The 20,240-nt window shown below is 38.5% G+C and overlaps 1 protein-coding gene across 8 annotated transcripts in view; it reads right to left on the reverse strand.

The window, feature by feature from the left end:
- ARID1B (AT-rich interaction domain 1B) overlaps positions 1–20,240 on the reverse strand; it is a 323,386-nt gene that overhangs the window by 233,615 nt on the left and 69,531 nt on the right. For all 8 annotated transcript variants that reach the window (XM_051801539.1, XM_051801536.1, XM_051801535.1 and 5 more), the window contains one exon: positions 8,807–8,953. In XM_051801539.1, the coding sequence (XP_051657499.1) occupies positions 8,807–8,953 (147 nt within the window). The remainder of the gene's footprint in view (positions 1–8,806; positions 8,954–20,240) is intronic.

A 20,240-nucleotide genomic window follows, 5' to 3' on the forward strand; every position in this document is an offset into this window, starting at 1 on the left:
ATACTGAGAGAAATCAGAACGTAGAAACTTTAAATAATACCACCATCATAACAAAAACAATAACACTTTATGGATAAAAGCCAAACCACTGATTTGATAACTTTGAGAAATACATCTGAACACGTGTATCTTACTGTATTTCTAAACTCATTAAGAAGACTTTTCTCTAAGTATAACATAATAAATCCATGGTAGATTTTACATAGTTTTTGAAGTTGAGCTGAAAAATGTTTCCATTCAGAATTATTTACTTATAAATACCGAAGCTTTTCATTTGAAGAAATGATTCAGCATCCCCACCTTTTGCACTAGAATGCTTCGCAGAGATTTTTGTTACAGACACAGGACATTGCCTGCTAAATCTACAAACTAATTGCATGTAAGTAACTGACCACTTAAAAATAAAGGAGCAAAACAGGACTTCCCTTTTCCTCCCAGACTAAGTTTTCTGTCTTTCCAATTTAGGTGAAAGGAGGCTTTTATTGCCAGAGTTTCTTTATTATATTGTACGCTAACTTCATTTTAGTACATGAAAAAATCATCTCAACTCAGGTTTTCAGCATTGTGCACTTACAAGCAAAAGAGCTACAATATGTCTGCCAGGTTCAGAAAGATACAAAAACATGGGAATAAAAATTAAAAACCAGCAGGGTACAGGTGGTCATGAATATTCCTGCCAAACAGGTTTGCAGCATGCTCTGACCTATCTCCTCCGACTATCTGGTCAGATATCATCAAACCCCCATCAGCAGCAGATGCCTCAAGAGGTGCACTTGCTGGTTTCTCAGGAGAAGAAAGCCAACCTTCAAAATTCCTCCTTCAAATGGAAAAGCCTGCTTTCAGCAGAAAACCATTAAGAGATGAACACACATACTGTGAAAATGTTTAACTAAAATGAGGGAACTTTAAACCGAAGGTGCCATACAGTTGTTGAGACAACTCCGAGGCAAACAAATACTTTCACTGACAGTCCTTTGGAAGATTATAAAACAGACGTATAAACAAGTTTGCTACATTTTATACATGAACAGTAGTACCACTTTGCAAGATAAAGTACTTCTCCTTTCCCAGTAATATTCACTTAACAAATCCAAGTTACTACAAAGACAGATATGTGTAATGGGTAATTAAACATGCTAACTTTAACAACTTCAGACCTAACAGACTGGAGCTGGATTTTTATTTGCATAAATTGATCACCATGTCTGTAAACACTCTCTTTAAAATAACAGGGCCAAGAAAGTCTTCTCTAAATCTGAATGCAGATTTCTGGGTTTGGTCAACAAGCCTTCAGCAAAAATAAGCCTGCACTGCTGTGAGTGCTGCTCCGTGCTATGCCCTCAATTTTGTGTTTGTGCTCAGGTGTGAGTTTACAGACAATTATACTTGCTTTTTCTGCCTGACTCTATTCTTGGTAGCTACTTGGCTCTGGAAGATTATTCTCCAAGTCTGACAAGACAGCACCTATTATAATCTTATAAATACAGAGAGAAATAACTGAAAAAAGAGAGAAGTTCGACACATTTCCTGGAGGGATATAAGCAATGCTAAGCAAACAGAGCAGTCCCCAGATGGGCAATAATCAGCCATTCCCACTACTGGGAAAAGCTGTAGCACAACAGGAGTCACAGTTTCACTGAGCTCCTGAGCTGAATAACACACACAGATAAATAACCTTATGCTTAGCACTTATTTGCTATCCTAGCAGCATCACGATTATGAAATACAACTTGATAAAAGCAGAAATCTAACTGGCAAAGAATTCAATCAGTAGTCATTGAACCTACACAGGTTCAAACATCATTTGCCCTTCATGAAAATATCATGTGCTTAAGAAAGGCTCAAAAAGGATAAATCACTTTTATGCACAAGATCAGTATGGTTCTTAAGTATTTTAACAGTTTTTAGGTCACTTTGGTGTTCAGCAGGTGCTGGTCACACGTGGCTTGTCTAGAATCCAGGATTTAAGTCATGATGTGTGAGTTTGGAAGACAGTTGCTGAAAACTGGCTCCCCTTCCCTGCTCGCCCCAAATCCAGCCAAGCTTTAACTACAGATGTGAGAAGTCAAGATTGTGTTCTGCCTTTTAGTATCTACCTGACCTCTCTGAAGTAGGCTGGCAACAGAAGGTTCAGCATACCAAAACGGATGCTTTCACACAAAGTTACACTGTTGGTGTTCCTTGTTTCTAGTTTCAACCCATAAAGGAGGCTGAAAAGGCTGGCAGAAGTATATATATCTGTATGAGTTCTTAGTGTTATAAATCTGGGGTTGAATGTTTTAAAGGAACCACTTCTCCCCTGTACCTCTTTACTCGGGAAAGGATACAATTTCTTCTAAGCTAAAAGCAAGTCCAGCATTTCAAGACAGTGTGAGTATACACTGAGCACTAGGCATCTCTGTTCCTGAGAGGATGAAAGCCATGAAGGTTTTATGGTACACAACAAGTAGTGGTGTCAGCCACTGCTGCTGATGGCAGGCAACAATCTCTTCTGAACATTAAATTTGATTATGAGTTCTCATATAACTGTAATAACCAGCTTCCACAAAGAATGCTTTCCTATATGCCTGGCAGCAAATGTCAGATTAACATACAAGCTTGTTCTTTTCCATATTTCCCGTGGTTCATAACACAACGAATATTAAGTGCAACCACTCATCTAGTGGTAGATAATTACAGACACAAAAGTTAAAAGGACAGAAGGACAAATGATTTTTATTATAACTTTAAGACATAAGCATCTGTATGTTACTCCTTAAAACAAGTTGAAATTAAATTCTGCAGGATTTGAGACTAAACTACATACAGTACAGACTGCTAATTCTGTGCCAATTTCTAGTAGCTTAAGAGTGAAGATTTTATTATAAAGAGTAATTATGTTGAGGTACACAACTTAAATCTGGACTCAATGAGGACTGTCTGTATTACTTACTAGTGAATTTGGTATTTGCATGTATCCCAGTTATTCCTAACATACATTTTTGTATAGTGTTATACCCCCAAACAGCTTGACAATGTTAATTAACATGCTGCTTACTATACGGTTAAAAGAATTTTAGCAGCTCACACTGAATTTAAAAACAATTCTTCATCTTCATTGTACCAAAATCACTTTAATAATTTGATGCATTTTGCCACAATACAATTTGTTCTGTTTTCATGACAGTCTTACAGCTTGGACATGAAAACAGATTAATTAGTTTCACATTTTGTTCACATTTTCATAGACTGTTTCAAATTAGGAATTGTTTTAGCTGTCCTACCTTGCACTGATTCAACACTCGAAACAGATGTCTATGAAAGAACGTTCTCATCATCATCTCAGGCTTGCAACTGAGACTGGTTCCAACCATCGATCCCAGTTCAGGGAAATGGAGAGAAGTCACAGCCGCTTGTGGTAGTATCAGTGGTCCTCAACCCTCTGCTTGGAGACACTGACTGAGGTGTCACCAGAGATGCTTCCCACCTTCTCAAGTACACTGCCTTCCTACTCTGGATGCCTTTCTACCTGGGACTACTAAAATGAGTCACAGATTCTTACTGGTCCAAACTGTGTTCGTCCCCCTGGCCCACTTTCAGAAAATAAAACCACCGGTTACTCTACTGTTTATTCATCCTGCACAATTTGCATTGGCAAATATCTCGCCAAGATCAGTAGGTTATGTATCATAGTGGGGGACAAACAAGGTTTTAGCCAGCTTTAAGAACATTAAAATAAAACCTGACAGTGAGGGAGTCTTGCTTGCTTGTTTATAAAACATTTTCTCCTTTTACATAAAAGCAGAGTAAAGATTGAGCCTGAACTACTGAACTGCTCCTTTAAGGCATTTAAAAAAAACCCCTAGTAACCACAAGAAAATGACGTAAGAACACACACAAAACCACTTTGTGAACAGTTAACCGGAAGGACCAATGCCCCAGAAAAGGGCACATGCACGCTCCACCTCAAGGACCTGCCACACTTTTTCCCCTCTTAATCTCATGCCTGCACGTGAGAAAGGAGATCAACACGTATAATCCCACTCTGTTCTGGAAATTTGCAAGCAGAAAGCTTCCAGAAATGTGTAAAACAAAGGACAGCTTCATTCAGAGTAACAGCAGCAGGTGTAGAATAAAATCATTACTTTTGTTTAAGTAAGAGTGAGAACATAACTATTTTTCAGATCCATTTTATCTGTGAAAAAGTGATATGGTCCCAACTCATAAAATAACACAATAAAGCTCAAAGGTATGATCCTATCTCAATATATGTGAACACATGCTACATAAAACAAGAAAATATATAAACATGGCTGTTTACAAGCCAGTTGTAATGCCAGGAAAGCATAATAACCAAAAATATACATCACACTATCTTAACAAAATAATGTTTAATGATGACAGTTTAAGTTTGCAATTACATGACATTCTTGAGCAAAATATCACTTCTACTTATGGCAAAATATTTAAAACTGCAAAAACAACTGAAGCATTTATTCATTTATATGCGATTTCAAGATGAAAAACCCTGCCAAGGGCAACACCACAGTAGTGGAGCACATCTTTCTTTCTCTTTTTTCTTTTAAAGAGCAATAAAGGTAAAAAAGTTTTAAAAAAAAAGGCAGTATCTACATCTACTGGCAATATCTACAATATCTAATGATCAATGAATCTGCTACTGCAATAAATTTGCTTAAAATAAAGCTCTTCCTTTAATGGTTTTTACACAGCAGGCTCCTGATATGAAGAGGGGATGACTGATGCTGGCTTACAATATGGCTCTACAGTAAACTGTGCCAGTATTACTGTCAAATCACCTCTTATGAAACTCCCTTTCTGCCCACCATGCAATCAATTTAACAAACATCTAAACAACTTAACAGTTCAAACATTCAAACAAATCCCATTCTCCTCCTTCCCCTCTATGCTTATTAGAAGAATGAAAGTCACAAGTCACTGGAACAGTCCCAGAAATTGTTTTATCTGTTTACTTTTATTAGACAAGATTGCATATTGAATTCAAGTGAGTCAAGGAAAAGCAGCAATGGTTTCATACTTTCACAATGTCTGAGAAATGAAGATGAGCACCAATTCTAAGGCACAACACAGAGTTATACCTGACTGCAGGAGCTCACTCACATTCTGTCTAAAAGAGCAAAAATAAAATATTATCTGTAAGAAATTTTGCATCAGTTTTCTCCCCATAACAGAATACCCAGAACATCACACTACAGGGTTTTACATAAAAGGAAACCAGTGGCAAGAAAAAGTCCATCATCCAGCCAGAATAAACACTACTTTCTGCTTTATAATCTCCAAAACAAGTAGATTGACATAAATCTACCAAGGAAATGAAGAAAATACAGTAGGGAAAAGAAGGTAAATTAGAGAAGCCCTCTTTCTCCAATCTGGCATCTCCATTCTCCATCCTGAAGTAAAACCAGTTCAATCACACTTACATCACAAAATCAGTATAGAAAGACAAAAAAACAGTTAATGAAGAATATATAAAACATGAAGGAAATTCATTTGCAAGCTGGAAAAAGCAAGCACAAGTAAGGATGACAGACAGAAAGGATGACAGATTGTATGACTGAGACTACCTCGGTTTCCTAATTGACAGGATTATATAAACAGGATGTACTGATATTTTTAAGAGTAGAAATAAGAAAGATACACCACCTGGTGCAACAGGTAATATATGATTCTGTAGTTTATTTTTATACTGTATTTAGAATGTATAAAGCCAGTATTAAGTCACAGCAACACAATCACATATGTTCAAGGAGACCCTCAGAGGGGGGTCATATCGTCAAACCTCTAGTTCAAACCAAGTCTAACAAGAACAGGGTGCTTGGGGGCCTTGTCTAGTTAAATTTCTCCAGGGATGGAAATTCCAGTCTCTGGAATTTTGTGTGTTTTCTCATTTTCAGGTTTGTGGGCTTATTTTCTTTTACCAAGTTGCAACTTCCCTTTTCCCAGTCTGTCCCCACTGTCTCTTGTCCTTCCAGTGTACCCCTGAGATAAGTTTGGCTCTGCTCTCACCCACATTCCCCCACTTGGTGGCTCCTAAAACTGTATGAGCACCTACTCCTATTTCTCTTGCTAAAATTCTAATCAAAGAAATTCTAATTTTTTAACTATTTCTGAAAGGTAATCGGTCTCATATAAGCAGAGACATGTATGCTTAAATAAGGACAGTTTTTAATTTTTTTTTGTCAGCAGAAGAATTTGACATATGCTCCCAACTTTTTTGTTACCCTGGTATTAATTTTTGTTTTGTACACTGGTTACTACTTGACAGTAATTCTGCTACAGACTATCGTCAGATAAAGAACACTGTTGCTGAAGTGTCAGAAGTATTGACTTCAATTTTCTTGTGTCAGGAATTGGTTTCTAGATTAGCAGTTCCCAAAGAATGGGAAAGCACACAGTGGTGAGGTTTTACAGAGAAACATTAGAGAGCAAGTGTTCACCTCATGACTCGGTTTGAGACAGGGGGATGAGCAGCAATGGAACCTATTGGAGATAGGGAAAGAAGCAAGCCCCAAGGTGTTTGGAACTACTTATTATTTATACAAAATAGTCCCATCTACACACAGATACTCCAGGAAAAAAGCCAGTATAATTGAGAACCTGGGATTGGAGTTCAAACCTTAAGAGGCTGATCACTCCTGAAAAACAGACATTCACAAACAATCAAGAATTCAGGTGAAATTCTTACAACTAAGGATTACCAACTGCAAGGTTGTATTAGTGAGGACCTAAGGCATCATCTCAACTTGCAGATTGAGGCAAAAATGCCTACTGACCTTCAGATACCTGTATTACCCTTGGAGCCTGGATTTAGACTCTCCTGCAAAATCCTCAAAAAAGAAATTTCAGAATCAAGAGAATACTCTGAGTTGGAAGGGACCCACAAGGCCAGACTCCAGCTCTTAACTGAGTGGCCCATATGGGGATCAAACCCATGATCTTGGTGTTATCAGCACCATGCTCTAACCAACTGAGCTAATCACAGGGTCATTTTGGCTACATCGAGGCTGGTATCTTCTACCTGTGAATCTGTTCTCACCTTTCTCTTCATCCCAGTTCTCTGAAGTCCAAAATATATGGAAGGCCTTACTCTAATTTTGCCTTTATCCTTCTATGATACCTCTCACTTCACTGCACAAACCTTCACTTTACCAGCTGTGAGAGAAAATTATGTAATTGGAACACCTATCAACAGATAAATCAGTACCCTGTTATACTTTAAGTCCTATATATAGTTGGTATGTTTTGTGTATTTTTAAACCAAAATACTCAATCCATTCAACTGACAGTATTTAAAATGAGGAGGTGTCCAAGACAGCAAAAAAACCCATTTCAATTTCACAAACTGTGATATGTAGACATTGGAGCAGCTGTGTTTCTTCTATCTCATAGGCTGTATTACTAGGACTTTATCTGCCAAGACTTTACTAAGATGCTTATGAACAGTATTTTCAAGTCATAGAGAAATCAAGCATTTAATGGCAAAGTAAAAAGGAAGAAAATTAAATTTAAAGACACAACTGTAATCTTTAAAGTTGCAGTTACATATAATCCAAAAGATGGAAAGTGGTGACATTTACAAGAATATCATAGATACAATTAAGAATTCTATTTCATAAACCATCCAGCATTTTAATGAAAAAAGTTATTCTCAATGGAATTTTAAAATGTAGATGAAGAAAAATTAACATGTAATTACACAGTGAAATTATCATAGCTTTATTTTAAAGTCAAAGGAGGGGAGCCTCCAGTATCATTGCCACTTACAGCATCTTTTGTTAGTTTATTTTACACACTATTTTTATTTCAAGCTAAGATTTCTACACTGCACTAGCATTATCCCAAAATGTTAATCAACCATGCCTGACAGAATTCCCCAGTGATCTGCAGCAAGCGCTGATGCTTCCACTAATACCCAATCTTGAGCAACTCACTTTTGTTAGATTTCCCAGGATGGTGAGTATGCTTTAGTTTCATCCTTCCATTTCCAGATCACCTCTCCGTGATTAACAGACCTGAGACTACAGATAGAACTGAGCCTACACGTTCAACTGCATCAGCTACACACATCCATTTTGTTCAGCATCTAAAATCTGAGTGTTTTTCCAAGCTCTTGGAACCAGACCCACACACTATCACTTCTGATCTCAGTTAAAAACAGAATCACTTTAAATTAATTTTAATGGTTAATATATAAAGCACAATTCAAAACCAGCAATGGATATCAAATTATGCAGTTTCACTAACTCAATGTGCAAACTGACAAGACTGAAATTAATAGCTGTAATATCCATTTAAAATATCTTTTACGAAGTTCCCTTGACAAAGCAGCTCCAAAATGCCTTGAACTCATCTGCTCTCAAATGAAGTAACAAAAAACCCAAAACATTAGCGACCACGTTAGATGCAGGAGCTCTCAACAACATCTGACTTTGAGGGGAAAACAAAATAAAAGCAAAAAAACCCTCCAGCCTCCACTGACATTTCATCAAAAAACTGTTACTTCTTTTTAAAACCAAAATTAATAGTTGCTAGGGTATATACACTGGCTTTATATGAAATAAATCCTGAAAGTGTGTCTGTATTTGTGTGTATATCCCTAAAGACTCTTCAGAAGGATATGGTCTGATTCCATGTTTATTTAATTTTGCTTAATTTATTATTTAATTATTGCTATTTAATTAACACTGTTCCCTCCAAAAGGTAAGGGGTGGGTTTTGTTCACATCACACAGATCATTTTTACACTTCCACCTCCGGGGCGACTGTCAGTAGCAGAGGACGGCACTCACCTGCTGAGCCTGGTACCTCTGCTGAGCCTGCGACAGATACTGTGCCTGGGGCGGCAGGTGCTGAGGCTGCGGCTGCTGGTTGTAGTACGGCTGCTGGCCCTGCTGGCAGTAGCCACTCACACCTTGTTGACCATACTGAGGCGGGATCTGTTGGAAGAGCCAAGCAAAGCAAATGCATGAGTTGAAACGGAAGGACATGAACAGAAGGACTGTGTCACATCTGTATGGCAACCTCATCAGAAGGGGTATCCTGAGCTACACACCTGACCCAGTGGTCCCACTCTTACTCAGCAGGTAACGCGAACCCTTACAGCCCCTTGCCTGAGCAGGAGGAGTAAGCCCAAGTGCTCTGTATAGTTACTCTTTTCAGGAACAACTTCTAAGGAAAATGCTGTGCTTCGGAACATCACAATCCTGTAATGCCCAGCCTTAAAATACAGAAGCAGTTATTTTAAATGTTTGCTCTCCATGGGCACACTACTGAGGCAGATCGACAGAGGAATTATTCTGATGCACTGACCCAAAAGCATAATTTGGAAAAAAAAAAAGGAAAAAAGGCAGAACTCTAAAATACACATTGAAAGATAAACACTTTTTGTCTCTTTTTTTTTTTGAGCAACCCAGTACTAATATTTATTACATATTTTGTCTGCAACCCTTAGGTTTTTAGTGTTTGCGTGTTTAAGCCTTACACAAAAGTCTTGGGGTTTAGCAGGATTTTGGTTTCGTCAACTTCAATCTCTCTCAATCTCCTTCCCCCCTACTAAGATATATCTTTTTTAAAAAATTACAACAAAACATCAGTGCAACACAAAATAACCTGTTACACACCAATCAGTACATGTATCACATACTGAGAACCCACATACACCGAGAATTTAAGTTAGAACAAAAAGCAAGTCAATTACAATGTCAGAGGAGTTTTCTACATCAGTTTAGGATGTAAGTCTTGTATCAACAGACATTGCCATTTTCTTGAGATAATTGAAAGAGCACACTTTCAACAAACTCCTGATATTGTGTCTATATTGCCTCGATTTTAGGTACCCGTGCTTTTCCCCAAACTCTGGAATTTAGTATCATTTTCAGACAAATGACAGAGGCAGCACAGGACTTCTCCCTTCTAGAACGGACCTGTTGGTCCTGCACATCCCTGCCCTAAGCAAGTGTCTCAGATAGCCGAGCACATGTGAAATGCTTTCATCTCTGAACTGCTCCCACCGAGTTTCTGATAGACGGATAAATCTGTTTACTCAACACATAAACACATACCTGTTCTACCTAATGTTAACTTACTACGTTAATTCAACAATACAGTAGTATTTGCTGGGTGATAATAGTAATAATACAAAGTCAAGTTTAAATGACTATTTAGGTTGTTTTTATTACCACAACTTGATCTGCTCTATTACTTCTGCCAGAAGCTGGCCGTGCTAACTCCTAAGGTCAGTGCTGTAACCCCACTTCTGCACTTGTTCTCTTCACTTGTGCTTCTGTTTCCTTTCACCATCATTTCACAGGCAGTTAGATTTTTCTGTGACCAAAGCAACCCTTTCTGATAAATAGCCTCTCCCTGCTGATGCATAAATGAGGCCTTTATAATGCAAACTAAGAAGGGTGTGTTGGAATATCATCAGGCAAACAGACAGCTGGAGTCTGGGATCTGACAGAAGACCACATGGTTATTTGCCCGTCAGCTGCAAAGGTCACAGAGCCTGGACTGGTTCCTAGGCAATGCTGAGGAGAAACCTATGTTGTGGTCCATCTGGGTAACACTAGTAACTTCCTAGTAACACTGGGAAAAAAAGGAAAGATATCCTGACAGCAAAATATGGGCTTCTGGAAAAAAGAAAAAGAGAACTTGGAATGTCCAGTTGACAGGATGGTGACAAAACAAAAGATCAGGTTCATGAAGAACCAGAATATTTCTAGAATAAAGATACTTGTTTAGGAGGGCTGGAGTTCACCTGAAGATAGGAGCCACGTTGCTGGTACCTAAGGATCAAGAAAGTGAAATTTTAAAATTAAGACAGGGGATTAGAAGAGCACATGGTTCAAAACCATGGCATTGGTATGCCAAATGAAGACACAGAGATTCTGGGTCATCAAGTGAAGATGCTGAGAAGAATCAAAGAACGAAATCAGACACACAGTGACTACAGAGTAAATAGAATGTTGAGAAGAAATTCCAACAACACATTGACTTCTACACAAAGAGGGGGGAATGGAACATCAAGCTGCAAACAAAAACACTAGCAACAGTCATATTAGAAATATGGTAGAAAGGAAACAATTAGTGGGTCACTAGTTTGCATCATCCTAGGATACAAATTCACAGGGAAGACAGCTGATGACAAAGTAACCTTATATGCTACATAGCATTTAGAAAAAAAATCAAAGTAAAACTCCACCTCACCAAGCAGCAGAGGTCTGGAGCTTGGTCAGATCAGGAAAAGTCAGTGCTGGAACCACCAGGCATGGCCATACTACAGCAACGCTGACAGCAGCACAGTAAGCAAGATCAGTAAAGGCACGCTGCAAGATTGATTAGAGGGAGATTTCAACTCCTCCCACATAGACTGAGTAAGCATACTACAAAGCAGAGACCAAAGTATCAGATAACTGTCAAAGGTTGTTCCATGGAGCTGCTAGTTAGGGAACCTGCATGAGAAGCCACTGCCTTTGGCTCAGTCCAGAGCAGCAGAAATCACCTTCTTCTACACCCCACAGCTGCAGAACCACTATGCACCAGTGACCATAATAGAGTTAAATTAAGCATCCCTACAGGAACAATGAAACCCAAATAATCTACTACAGTTGTGCTTAATTTCAAAAAGTGTAACTATATAAAAAAGAGAAAGCTTGTTGAAAGGAAGCTCTAATAGATAGCTACGAGAAATAAAATCTGACTGACAGCATCAAAGCTGCTTAACAACAACCACATGGAAAGCACAGAAATAATATTCACCACCTATTCAGAAAGACTTGATAAGAGCAAAGGGACCAGCATGGCTCATTGCAGCTTTCTAGAAGCAAAAAGACATCCCCTTCAATAAGCCAGCACCAGGTCCGAATGAGGAAAACAGAAAAGACTGTAAACTCCAGCACTTCAAATGTAATAAGGCAGGCCAGAAAGAACTGGTGAAACAGCTAGGAAAGGGAATCAAATGAGTAATGATTCATTTTTTCAAACACATCAGAAGTAGAAAGTCTGCCAGAGAGTCTGAAGTGACAAATGATAATGGAGGTTTAAAAGGAGATATAGAGAACACAGTGCCATGACAGAGAAGCTTAACAAATTTTTGTTCTCACTCTGGAAAAATCTTGGGGGGTTCCCATGCTGGAGTCCTCCTTTGTGAAGAACTCGATGAATGTGTCTGAATCTGATGGGACTTTTTGTGGAACAAAGTGACAAATGGTAAGAAATAGTTTGGGACTATACAGTATCACTCCACAGGTCTAATCAAATTCAAAAAGCTTAATTACTAATGACCATACACAGCCGCTAAATTGGAGCTGCCTTTGCAGGAGGTGAGAATTGGAGTATGGCTTTAAAAAAAAAAAAGAAATTTGAGACTACACAAGACCAATCACTGTTCTGGATAAATCAGGACAGATAAAAATGAAGATCAGAATTAGGAAACATCAACACAGCTTTTGCAAAAGAAAATCCCTCTCTACAGACTTTTTGGACTTACTAGGAATGGTCAGACAAAAAGGTTCAGGGAAATACAACAAGAATCATCAAAGGTATGGAACAGTTTCCATACAAAGAAACTATAACCCTTTGAGTATGGAAAAGACACCAGGAAGTAGGAATAGGATGGAAAGCTACAAAAGCATCTTGTCCAACACAACGATTAGGATGCATTTGATGGAAGAAGCAAACTTCAAAACAAGTGAGAGACAGGTTCTCCAGTCACAGAGGCACCAGATGTTTGAAACTCCTTGCCAAATTGAAAGCTGAAAGTTTATGTGGACTCAAGCAAACACTGGACAAGTTCACAAGAGACATCCTCTGAGGGTTACCAAATATGTAGAGCCACATCTGGCTCAGGAAGTCCCTGAACTGAAAACAGCTGGAGGCTTGGAGAGTATTGGGGGAAATATCATATGCTTCCTTTATTCTGACTCCGCTCTAGGCATCCAATTAAAGCCTCCACTGGAGGTAGGATACAGGGCTACATGAACCCCTGATCTGACCTGATAGCACCATGCCCATGTTCTAAACTCTCTGCAATAGATATTCAAGTCCCACAAGAAAGCAATGAAGATTTGGTCTGCAAGGTGATAAGTAACAAACATAAGCAACCTGAAGAGCAACAATACCTTGATTGCCAGAAGCTATTTCTTAAATATTTCCTAAATATTTTCCCTAGCAATCTGCTTCCAGACACTGGTTTAAAAAGGAATACTGGGCTCCTCTTCTGATCTTACATATCAGTTACTCATGTTGGCATTTTCCTCCATATCCTCCAAATCCAAACTGTTTTAGAAAAACAACCAAACACCACCACCTAAAATACAAGTACATTTAGATGTTGTACTCTTCAGTGCGGAGACCCATCACTGCTGCCTTAGCAGAGCACTCAATATAATTTCTGCGATGATTTAAATAAATAACAAACAACTATGTGCAAATTAATCCTTCTGCTTTACTGACGGGGATCACAAGATACCGCTTATGGACAAATGTTTATTAAGCAGAATGAAAAAAAAAGCATAATTAAAATCTCCCCACAATAAAACAAACCTGAAGACAATTATTTAAAATGGTTGGAGTGAATGTCCCAAACATCCTCTTTCCTTATAAAGTAAACCCTCCCTCCCATTCTCCCTTACTCCCACATTCTTTGTGGCCACACAATGCAGGAGATGAGAATTTGGGAAACTTCATCATGCCTTTAGTAGTGCACACATTCTTGGGACGGTTCAAGAGAAAGCAGACCTAAGTTTGAATCTATTTCTAGGCAAGCACAGAAACTGTAATAATTACTTGGACTCCTATCTGACTTACACAGTACAAATAGCATTATTTTGGGAAAAGTATGACTGACCATTAGTGACTAAACCACTCTGAACACAAACAAAGAATGAGAGTAAAAGAAGAGCAAAATTGGCAGCCAAAATGAAGAGATGGGGGAAATCCAATTAAATCTGTAACTTAACTCATTATCTTTAATCCTTGTTTGAATAAAGGGTCTAGTGGCAGACATTCTTTGTCCAGGTAATACCTTGATAGTAATGGAAGTTTTAAGCAATTTTTGCATGCGCAATCCATGACTGATATCAAAGGATAAGCATCATTAGACAGCATTACAGTCATTAAAATAATTTTTAAAATTAAAATGTAACAGAATTAGTGTGTTAGCATAGGTACACTAATAATACCAGCGCTATGTAGTTACTGCACTTTTAAACCATCCTGATGTTGAGACGCAGTCAATAATGGAAGAACCTTTACATGTCCTCTATCATAAAAAGCTCACCTGACCCACAGGAACACTCAGATACCATGACATGCTCACTACATAGAAAGAGTCTTGGCCCCATTGGTCATTGCTTCTCCCTGCAGTCTGTTTGGTGCCCAAAAACTGAGGCAGATCCTGGATGATACTGGTAGAAGGCAACAGCACAATTTGGAAGCTGTGGTCCACAGTGTCATGATACAAAAATCTGGGGGGATGTGTCTGGTCTGATCTGTTTTAAGCCCTGTTACAGAGAGAAGGAAAATGGAACTCCAGAGGCAGGGGTGGCACTCAGAAGAAAGGGTGGCACTACCTGGTTCAGTGGCCTACTTTGCTGAGAAACATGATACAGAACATTGTGAAACAAGTACCATCCTCGGAAATGTAATTATCAGTAGCATTCCACTTTCTTAGCACCTATACAGCACCACTGTAATTACATAGAAATTAGAGTAAAAAATGTATAGTGGGTGGGATTCTCAGGACAAAAAACCCCTACCACCTGGTACTTTAACACTAGGAGTAAACAGCACATTCTTTCAGTTAACAAAAGGTTATAGTAAGATTTAATTCTAATTATTTTAATTTTACAGAGGTCAATTCAGTAGTAACTATAAGAAAGCTGTCACACGGTTTCCATCAAACCTTCAAATAAAACTCTTGCAGTTTTCTGAAATATATGCTGCTTCAGTCTTAGATTTCCAAAGCCAGACCTCTGCCAAAACCTAAGTATTTTCCCTCAGACATTCAGACCATGCATTTCTCCATACTTTCAAATAGAAAGCTGTAATGGAAAACTAGCCCTTCTGACTTTCCCATACTTAAAAAAAAAATCTGGTTCATATCTATAACTTTCAAAGTCACAAAAGTCCAGGTCTTTATCTGTATGTTTAGATGAATTATAGAAAGAAGAAAAATATAATATCCCAGTATAGGAAAACCTCTGGCACATGTTCAGTGGAAGATGCTAATGCTTTTAAGGCAGCATGGTCTCCTTTCTCAAATCAACATGTTCAACCCCAGCGTTCTTGTGCACACACAATCTTAATGAAGTTACAAGTCCTCCTCACTGAATGACACAACCCCCCCCCCCAAACAAAACCAAATCAAACCAAACCAAAAAAACCTCAAAGGAAAGCAAGTAAAAAGCTTGGTGTTAGTGTCAAGGCTATTAATCAGAGGTAAATCAGAAATCCTGATGCTAAGGCATTTTATTCATACATTCTATAAATTATATTACTTATCACTTGGCTTTGACCTTTTGACAATACATTGGTCACAACATTCACCTATGTTACCGTCTTTCCTAGACTGCTTGCCTTTACACTGGAGTAGGAACTTTAAAATCTTATTAAGAGCCTTTAAAATATTAACACTGGGCCTGATACTGGTCCACCCAGTGACCCAGAGCAAGGAAGCAAAAGGATAAAAAGCATGTTTCTGTGTCACAGCACAATAATCCCCATTCCAGAACTTGCAAGGTAGTAGATTTTGCAGAGTCATTAAATGTATGTCTATGTTGAAGACTGCAGTGCAGCACACAGATCTGCAAACTGGCTCAGCACTGGCAGGAGCCTACACCAAAAGCTGTGCTCGGCTAATTTGCTGTGCTCTACAGAAGGGTGAATTAGGTCAAAGGGAGATCCACACTCTTATAGCCAGACTGCTTTTTGTACACAAGCCAGTTCATTTAAAAAGGCAGCTCAAGTATCTCCACAAGACGCAGTCTGCAATGCAGTCATACTCAGTACTACTGTTAATGTGCAGGACAGAAAGGACAGGACTTCAAACACATTCCTGTATTCCCCTTTTCCTCAAAAACTGCACAACAGCACAATTACACCACTTGTCAGTGCAATGTATACGGCATCACATATGTATCTGTCATGAGGTGCTCTCTATATATTGCCTTTTACTGCAGCTTAAATCAAAGCAACATGAGCTAACCAGTTATCAGTATAGGCAATTTTCCTCTCTTCTAAAAATAGTGGACTACAAAAGAAAAAAAAAGGGAAAAAGAAAAGAATAATATTAAAAAACTACTAAGATTACATGATTAAAAAACTCTCCAGTCAGAAAATACAGATGTTAAGGTTCCAAAAGCAACATTAACTGAGCCATGTTGCACATATATAGCACCTTCTCTTTCTGATTTATGTTGTCAAAGGCATTTCATAAAATATAGAGGATGTGAAATGTGGCTAAGTTAATGTGGCTGCTAGAATCTTATCATTTATGTTTTCTGACTTCTTAGCTGTGCAACCTTCACATCTTATTAACATAGCTTTTTGCATAGACTGTAGTATGGAATAGTACTTATGTTTTATGTATTGACATATTTTTGATGTACTGAGATTTTGAATAAGTTTGCTATTCTTCATGATGAGAGCCAAATAAATAAAGACTACTACCACAAAATAGTCAATCATTTATATGGAAAAGCAATATCTCTTCTTCCAAAAAAGAACACTTTGATTCCCTTGTCAAAAATTGATGAAAACTACCTCTGCTGTAAATGCTAAATCTATGCCAATATCACAACCACCTCCCACTCCCCCCTTCCCCTAAAAACAACAAACAAACAAAAATAAAAAATGTGTATGTTTTAGATGAGCTAAAATTAGTTTCAAGGGAGAGGTAAACAGCTGAGTCTAGAAACAAAAGGAAGAAATTTTTCCTACACAAGAGCCCGATAGTGTTGATTCACACAGTGAATTACTGTTAGAACTAATGCAACATTTGGTCTTTTCTGCAAATTAAGGGATGAAAATATCATAATCTCTACTAAGAGATTTCCATATTACTATATCCATCCCCTCAGACCGACACTATAGAGAAGACTAAAAAATTGCAATAGAATTGTTTTCAGAAGAGCTATTTTGATATACTGTATTACAAATAGAGAGAAATCATAGTGCCCATATATATATACCTACACACACTTAGATGAGTCAGATATCTATTCTTATATTCCGCCTTCCTTTCTTTTTTTTATAAAGTGATCAAAACAATTAAAAGGGATCACATAATCTGCTTAAGTACCAGATTTCCACTTTACAAACCAAATAAGAAAAAGCACATCAGAATTCTCTCAACCTGATCTCTATGGTGTCTCCAACAGTTGATGCTTCAGTAAAAACCATGTAGGAAACCTCACACCTCACTGCACTAGTAGGATGAATTTCACCTATGAAACGCCAGCCATTACAGAAAAATGCAAAAGCCTATATTTAACCTGATTTTTAATCATATAACAAATAATTTATCACAGGGCACTTCTTGTGCATCTATGAATGGACTACACAACAATCCTCAATTTGCCATTTATTTTCCAGGAAATTTGCAATAATTTTGACCACTATTTTTCTCGAATGGTGGTTAAAAAAATATAGTTAAAAAATACTGAGAAACGTTTCTTCTGACAAGTTCTGCAGTGCCATTCAAACCTTCTAAAGCAGGGAACACAAATGAGAGGTATGGGTTGAGTCTGAATAGCAGGTAATCTAGCTGCATGAGTAATCCTCCATTTTTATGCTTTTATACACAGAGAGACTCCAAACACTTAACTACTGGAGACTGAAAAATCCCTCTGTAAAATAGCTTTCACTCTGCTTTCTTCTGGCACATAGTCTTGGTAGCTGGAACAACTGCAAACATTATTCTTTAATCGCAGTAGTGAGAAAAGGCAGAATGTACACACACCCTGTTTATCATCAGTTCCCCAATATCTTGCATACCCTTGAGTTTTCCATCTTTCTTACAGTCTCTTTTGAGAGAGAAGGGTGCTTTTTAATTCATTCATGTTCTCCTCAAAAGATATCAATCTTGATGGATACTGTCTTTACCATTCCTAAACTCAATGGCTTTCAGAGCTAAATCATTTGAGATTGTTCAAAGCCCTTCCTTGTATATCTTAAAAATAGCAAGAGAAGAATATAAAAGATCTTCCACAGGGAGCGATGTCGTGCCCTCTTGAGCAAGTTATGCCCTTCTCTACTTTCCACATAAACTTGTCCAATTCCATTAGACTATAGGGCTTCACAGACCTTTACAGTGCACACCCTCTTTCCCTGACAGCTGCTTGTCTTCTCCTTTCTTTATTCCTATCCTGCACCTGGGGAGGAACAACCCCAGGCACCAATATATGGTGGAGGCCACCCCAACTGAAAAGCAGTTTGAGAGAAAAAGACCTGGAGGTCCTGGTGGACACCATGCTCAACATTAGTCAGCAATGTGCCCTTCTCACGAATGAAGTTAATGCTATCCTGGCCTGCATTAGACAAAGAAGTGCTTCTGCTCAACTCTGGTGAGGCTACAACTGGAGGATCTGTGTCCAGTTTTGGGCTCCCCAGTACAAGAGACACATGGACGTACTGGAGAGGGTTCAACAAAGGGCCACAAAGATGATTAAGGGGCTGGTGCATTCCTCCTATGAAGAAAGGCTGAGAGAGCTGGGACCGTTCAGTTTGGAGAAGAGAAGGCTCCAGGGAGACTTTGTAGCACCTTTCACTATGTAAAGGGAATCTAAAAGAGAGATGGAGAGGGCTTTTTTACAAGGGCAGGTAGCGACAGGACGGGGGGAATGACTTCAAACTGAGAGTAGGTTTAGATCAGATATTAGAAAGAAATTCTTTACTGTGAGGATGGTACACGTTGCCCAGAGAAGCTGTGGATAACCCATCCCTGGAAGTGTTCAAGGCCAGGCTGGATGGGGCTTTGAGCAACCCAGTCTAGTGGAACCTGTCCCTGCCCATGGCATCGTGTTTGGAATTAGATGATCTTTAAGGTCCTTCCAACCCAAACTGTTCTATGATTCTATAATTCAGTTTAGTAGTTTCTTAGTACAAAATTAACAGCCAAGGGGCACACCCAGTTTCTGGTCTTTAACAGAGAACCCCTCTGCTTTTGGCCCAGACACCTCTGAGGAGGTCACCACTTCTGAGTTAATCCCCACCGCTCTGCCTCCCGGCCTGACTCTGAAACAGCAGACCAGTAGGCTGCTGTTACACACAGCAAGTCATCCTCAGTTCCAGTCCCTCACTTTTTTAAGGGATATCACACACTTCTAATCAGGAAAAACTTGCCATGAACATGCAATGAGAGAAGAGATTTACAGCTCTTTGTGTTTTCATTACAGCTTTCAAATCTCAAATAGTGTCCACAGCATAGGAGGTCAACACACAAAGAAAAAGGCACGACCTCCCACAGCTATCATTTAGGTTCAGCAATTTCTGTGACAAATTTAGTCATTTGTACAGTCCAAATTCTGCTGGTTGCTTCTACCACTGCAGGATCAAAATCATACTTTTTATCTGGACACTACAAATTCCCCACAGCAAGGAATCCTGAGGCAAACAGAATGACTGGATGAACCAACTGGCTAAGAAAATGTGATTACTTGATTACCCACCCAGCATAATTTATCATCTTGCAGCATAGAATTAACTGCCTAAGATCGGGATCCCATTCCTGTGGCACAGTTCCTCAGCGTTCCTTCTGGGGTACTTACACCGGCTTAGAAAAACAAGAAATACAAAGCAACTCCTATCAAAACCCCTTCTTCTTTAGATAAATTTGACCAAAGAGAATCACCAATAAAACCAAAATCAACCAACCAACCAAAACAAAACTAAAAAAGAGGAAGATATAAATCTTTTCTGTGTCAGTTTTTCTTTCCCTTTCTCTATTCGCAACAGATAAAAAAAAAAAGTCAGCCTCTAAATAAGAGTACTTACATAACAGCTGTGATTTCAAATATTGCTGGAAGTATTTTTAAAAGAAAACTTTCAAACTACTCCTTGTAGTCACAGAGTGTTCATATTTGATTTATTCCATTTCTATTATTTAACTTGACCTATTACTTAGCACTGGAAGACATCAAAAGAACCCTGACAGAAACATCAAAGACATCAATCTTATAAATTCACAGCTGAAACCATATACTACATCATAATTTCTTAAATAAT

Source organism: Manacus candei, unplaced genomic scaffold, assembly GCF_025592945.1.
Source record: "Manacus candei isolate 608988 ecotype Guabito, Panama unplaced genomic scaffold, ASM2559294v1 h1tg000052l, whole genome shotgun sequence".
Lineage (NCBI taxonomy): Eukaryota > Metazoa > Chordata > Aves > Passeriformes > Pipridae > Manacus > Manacus candei.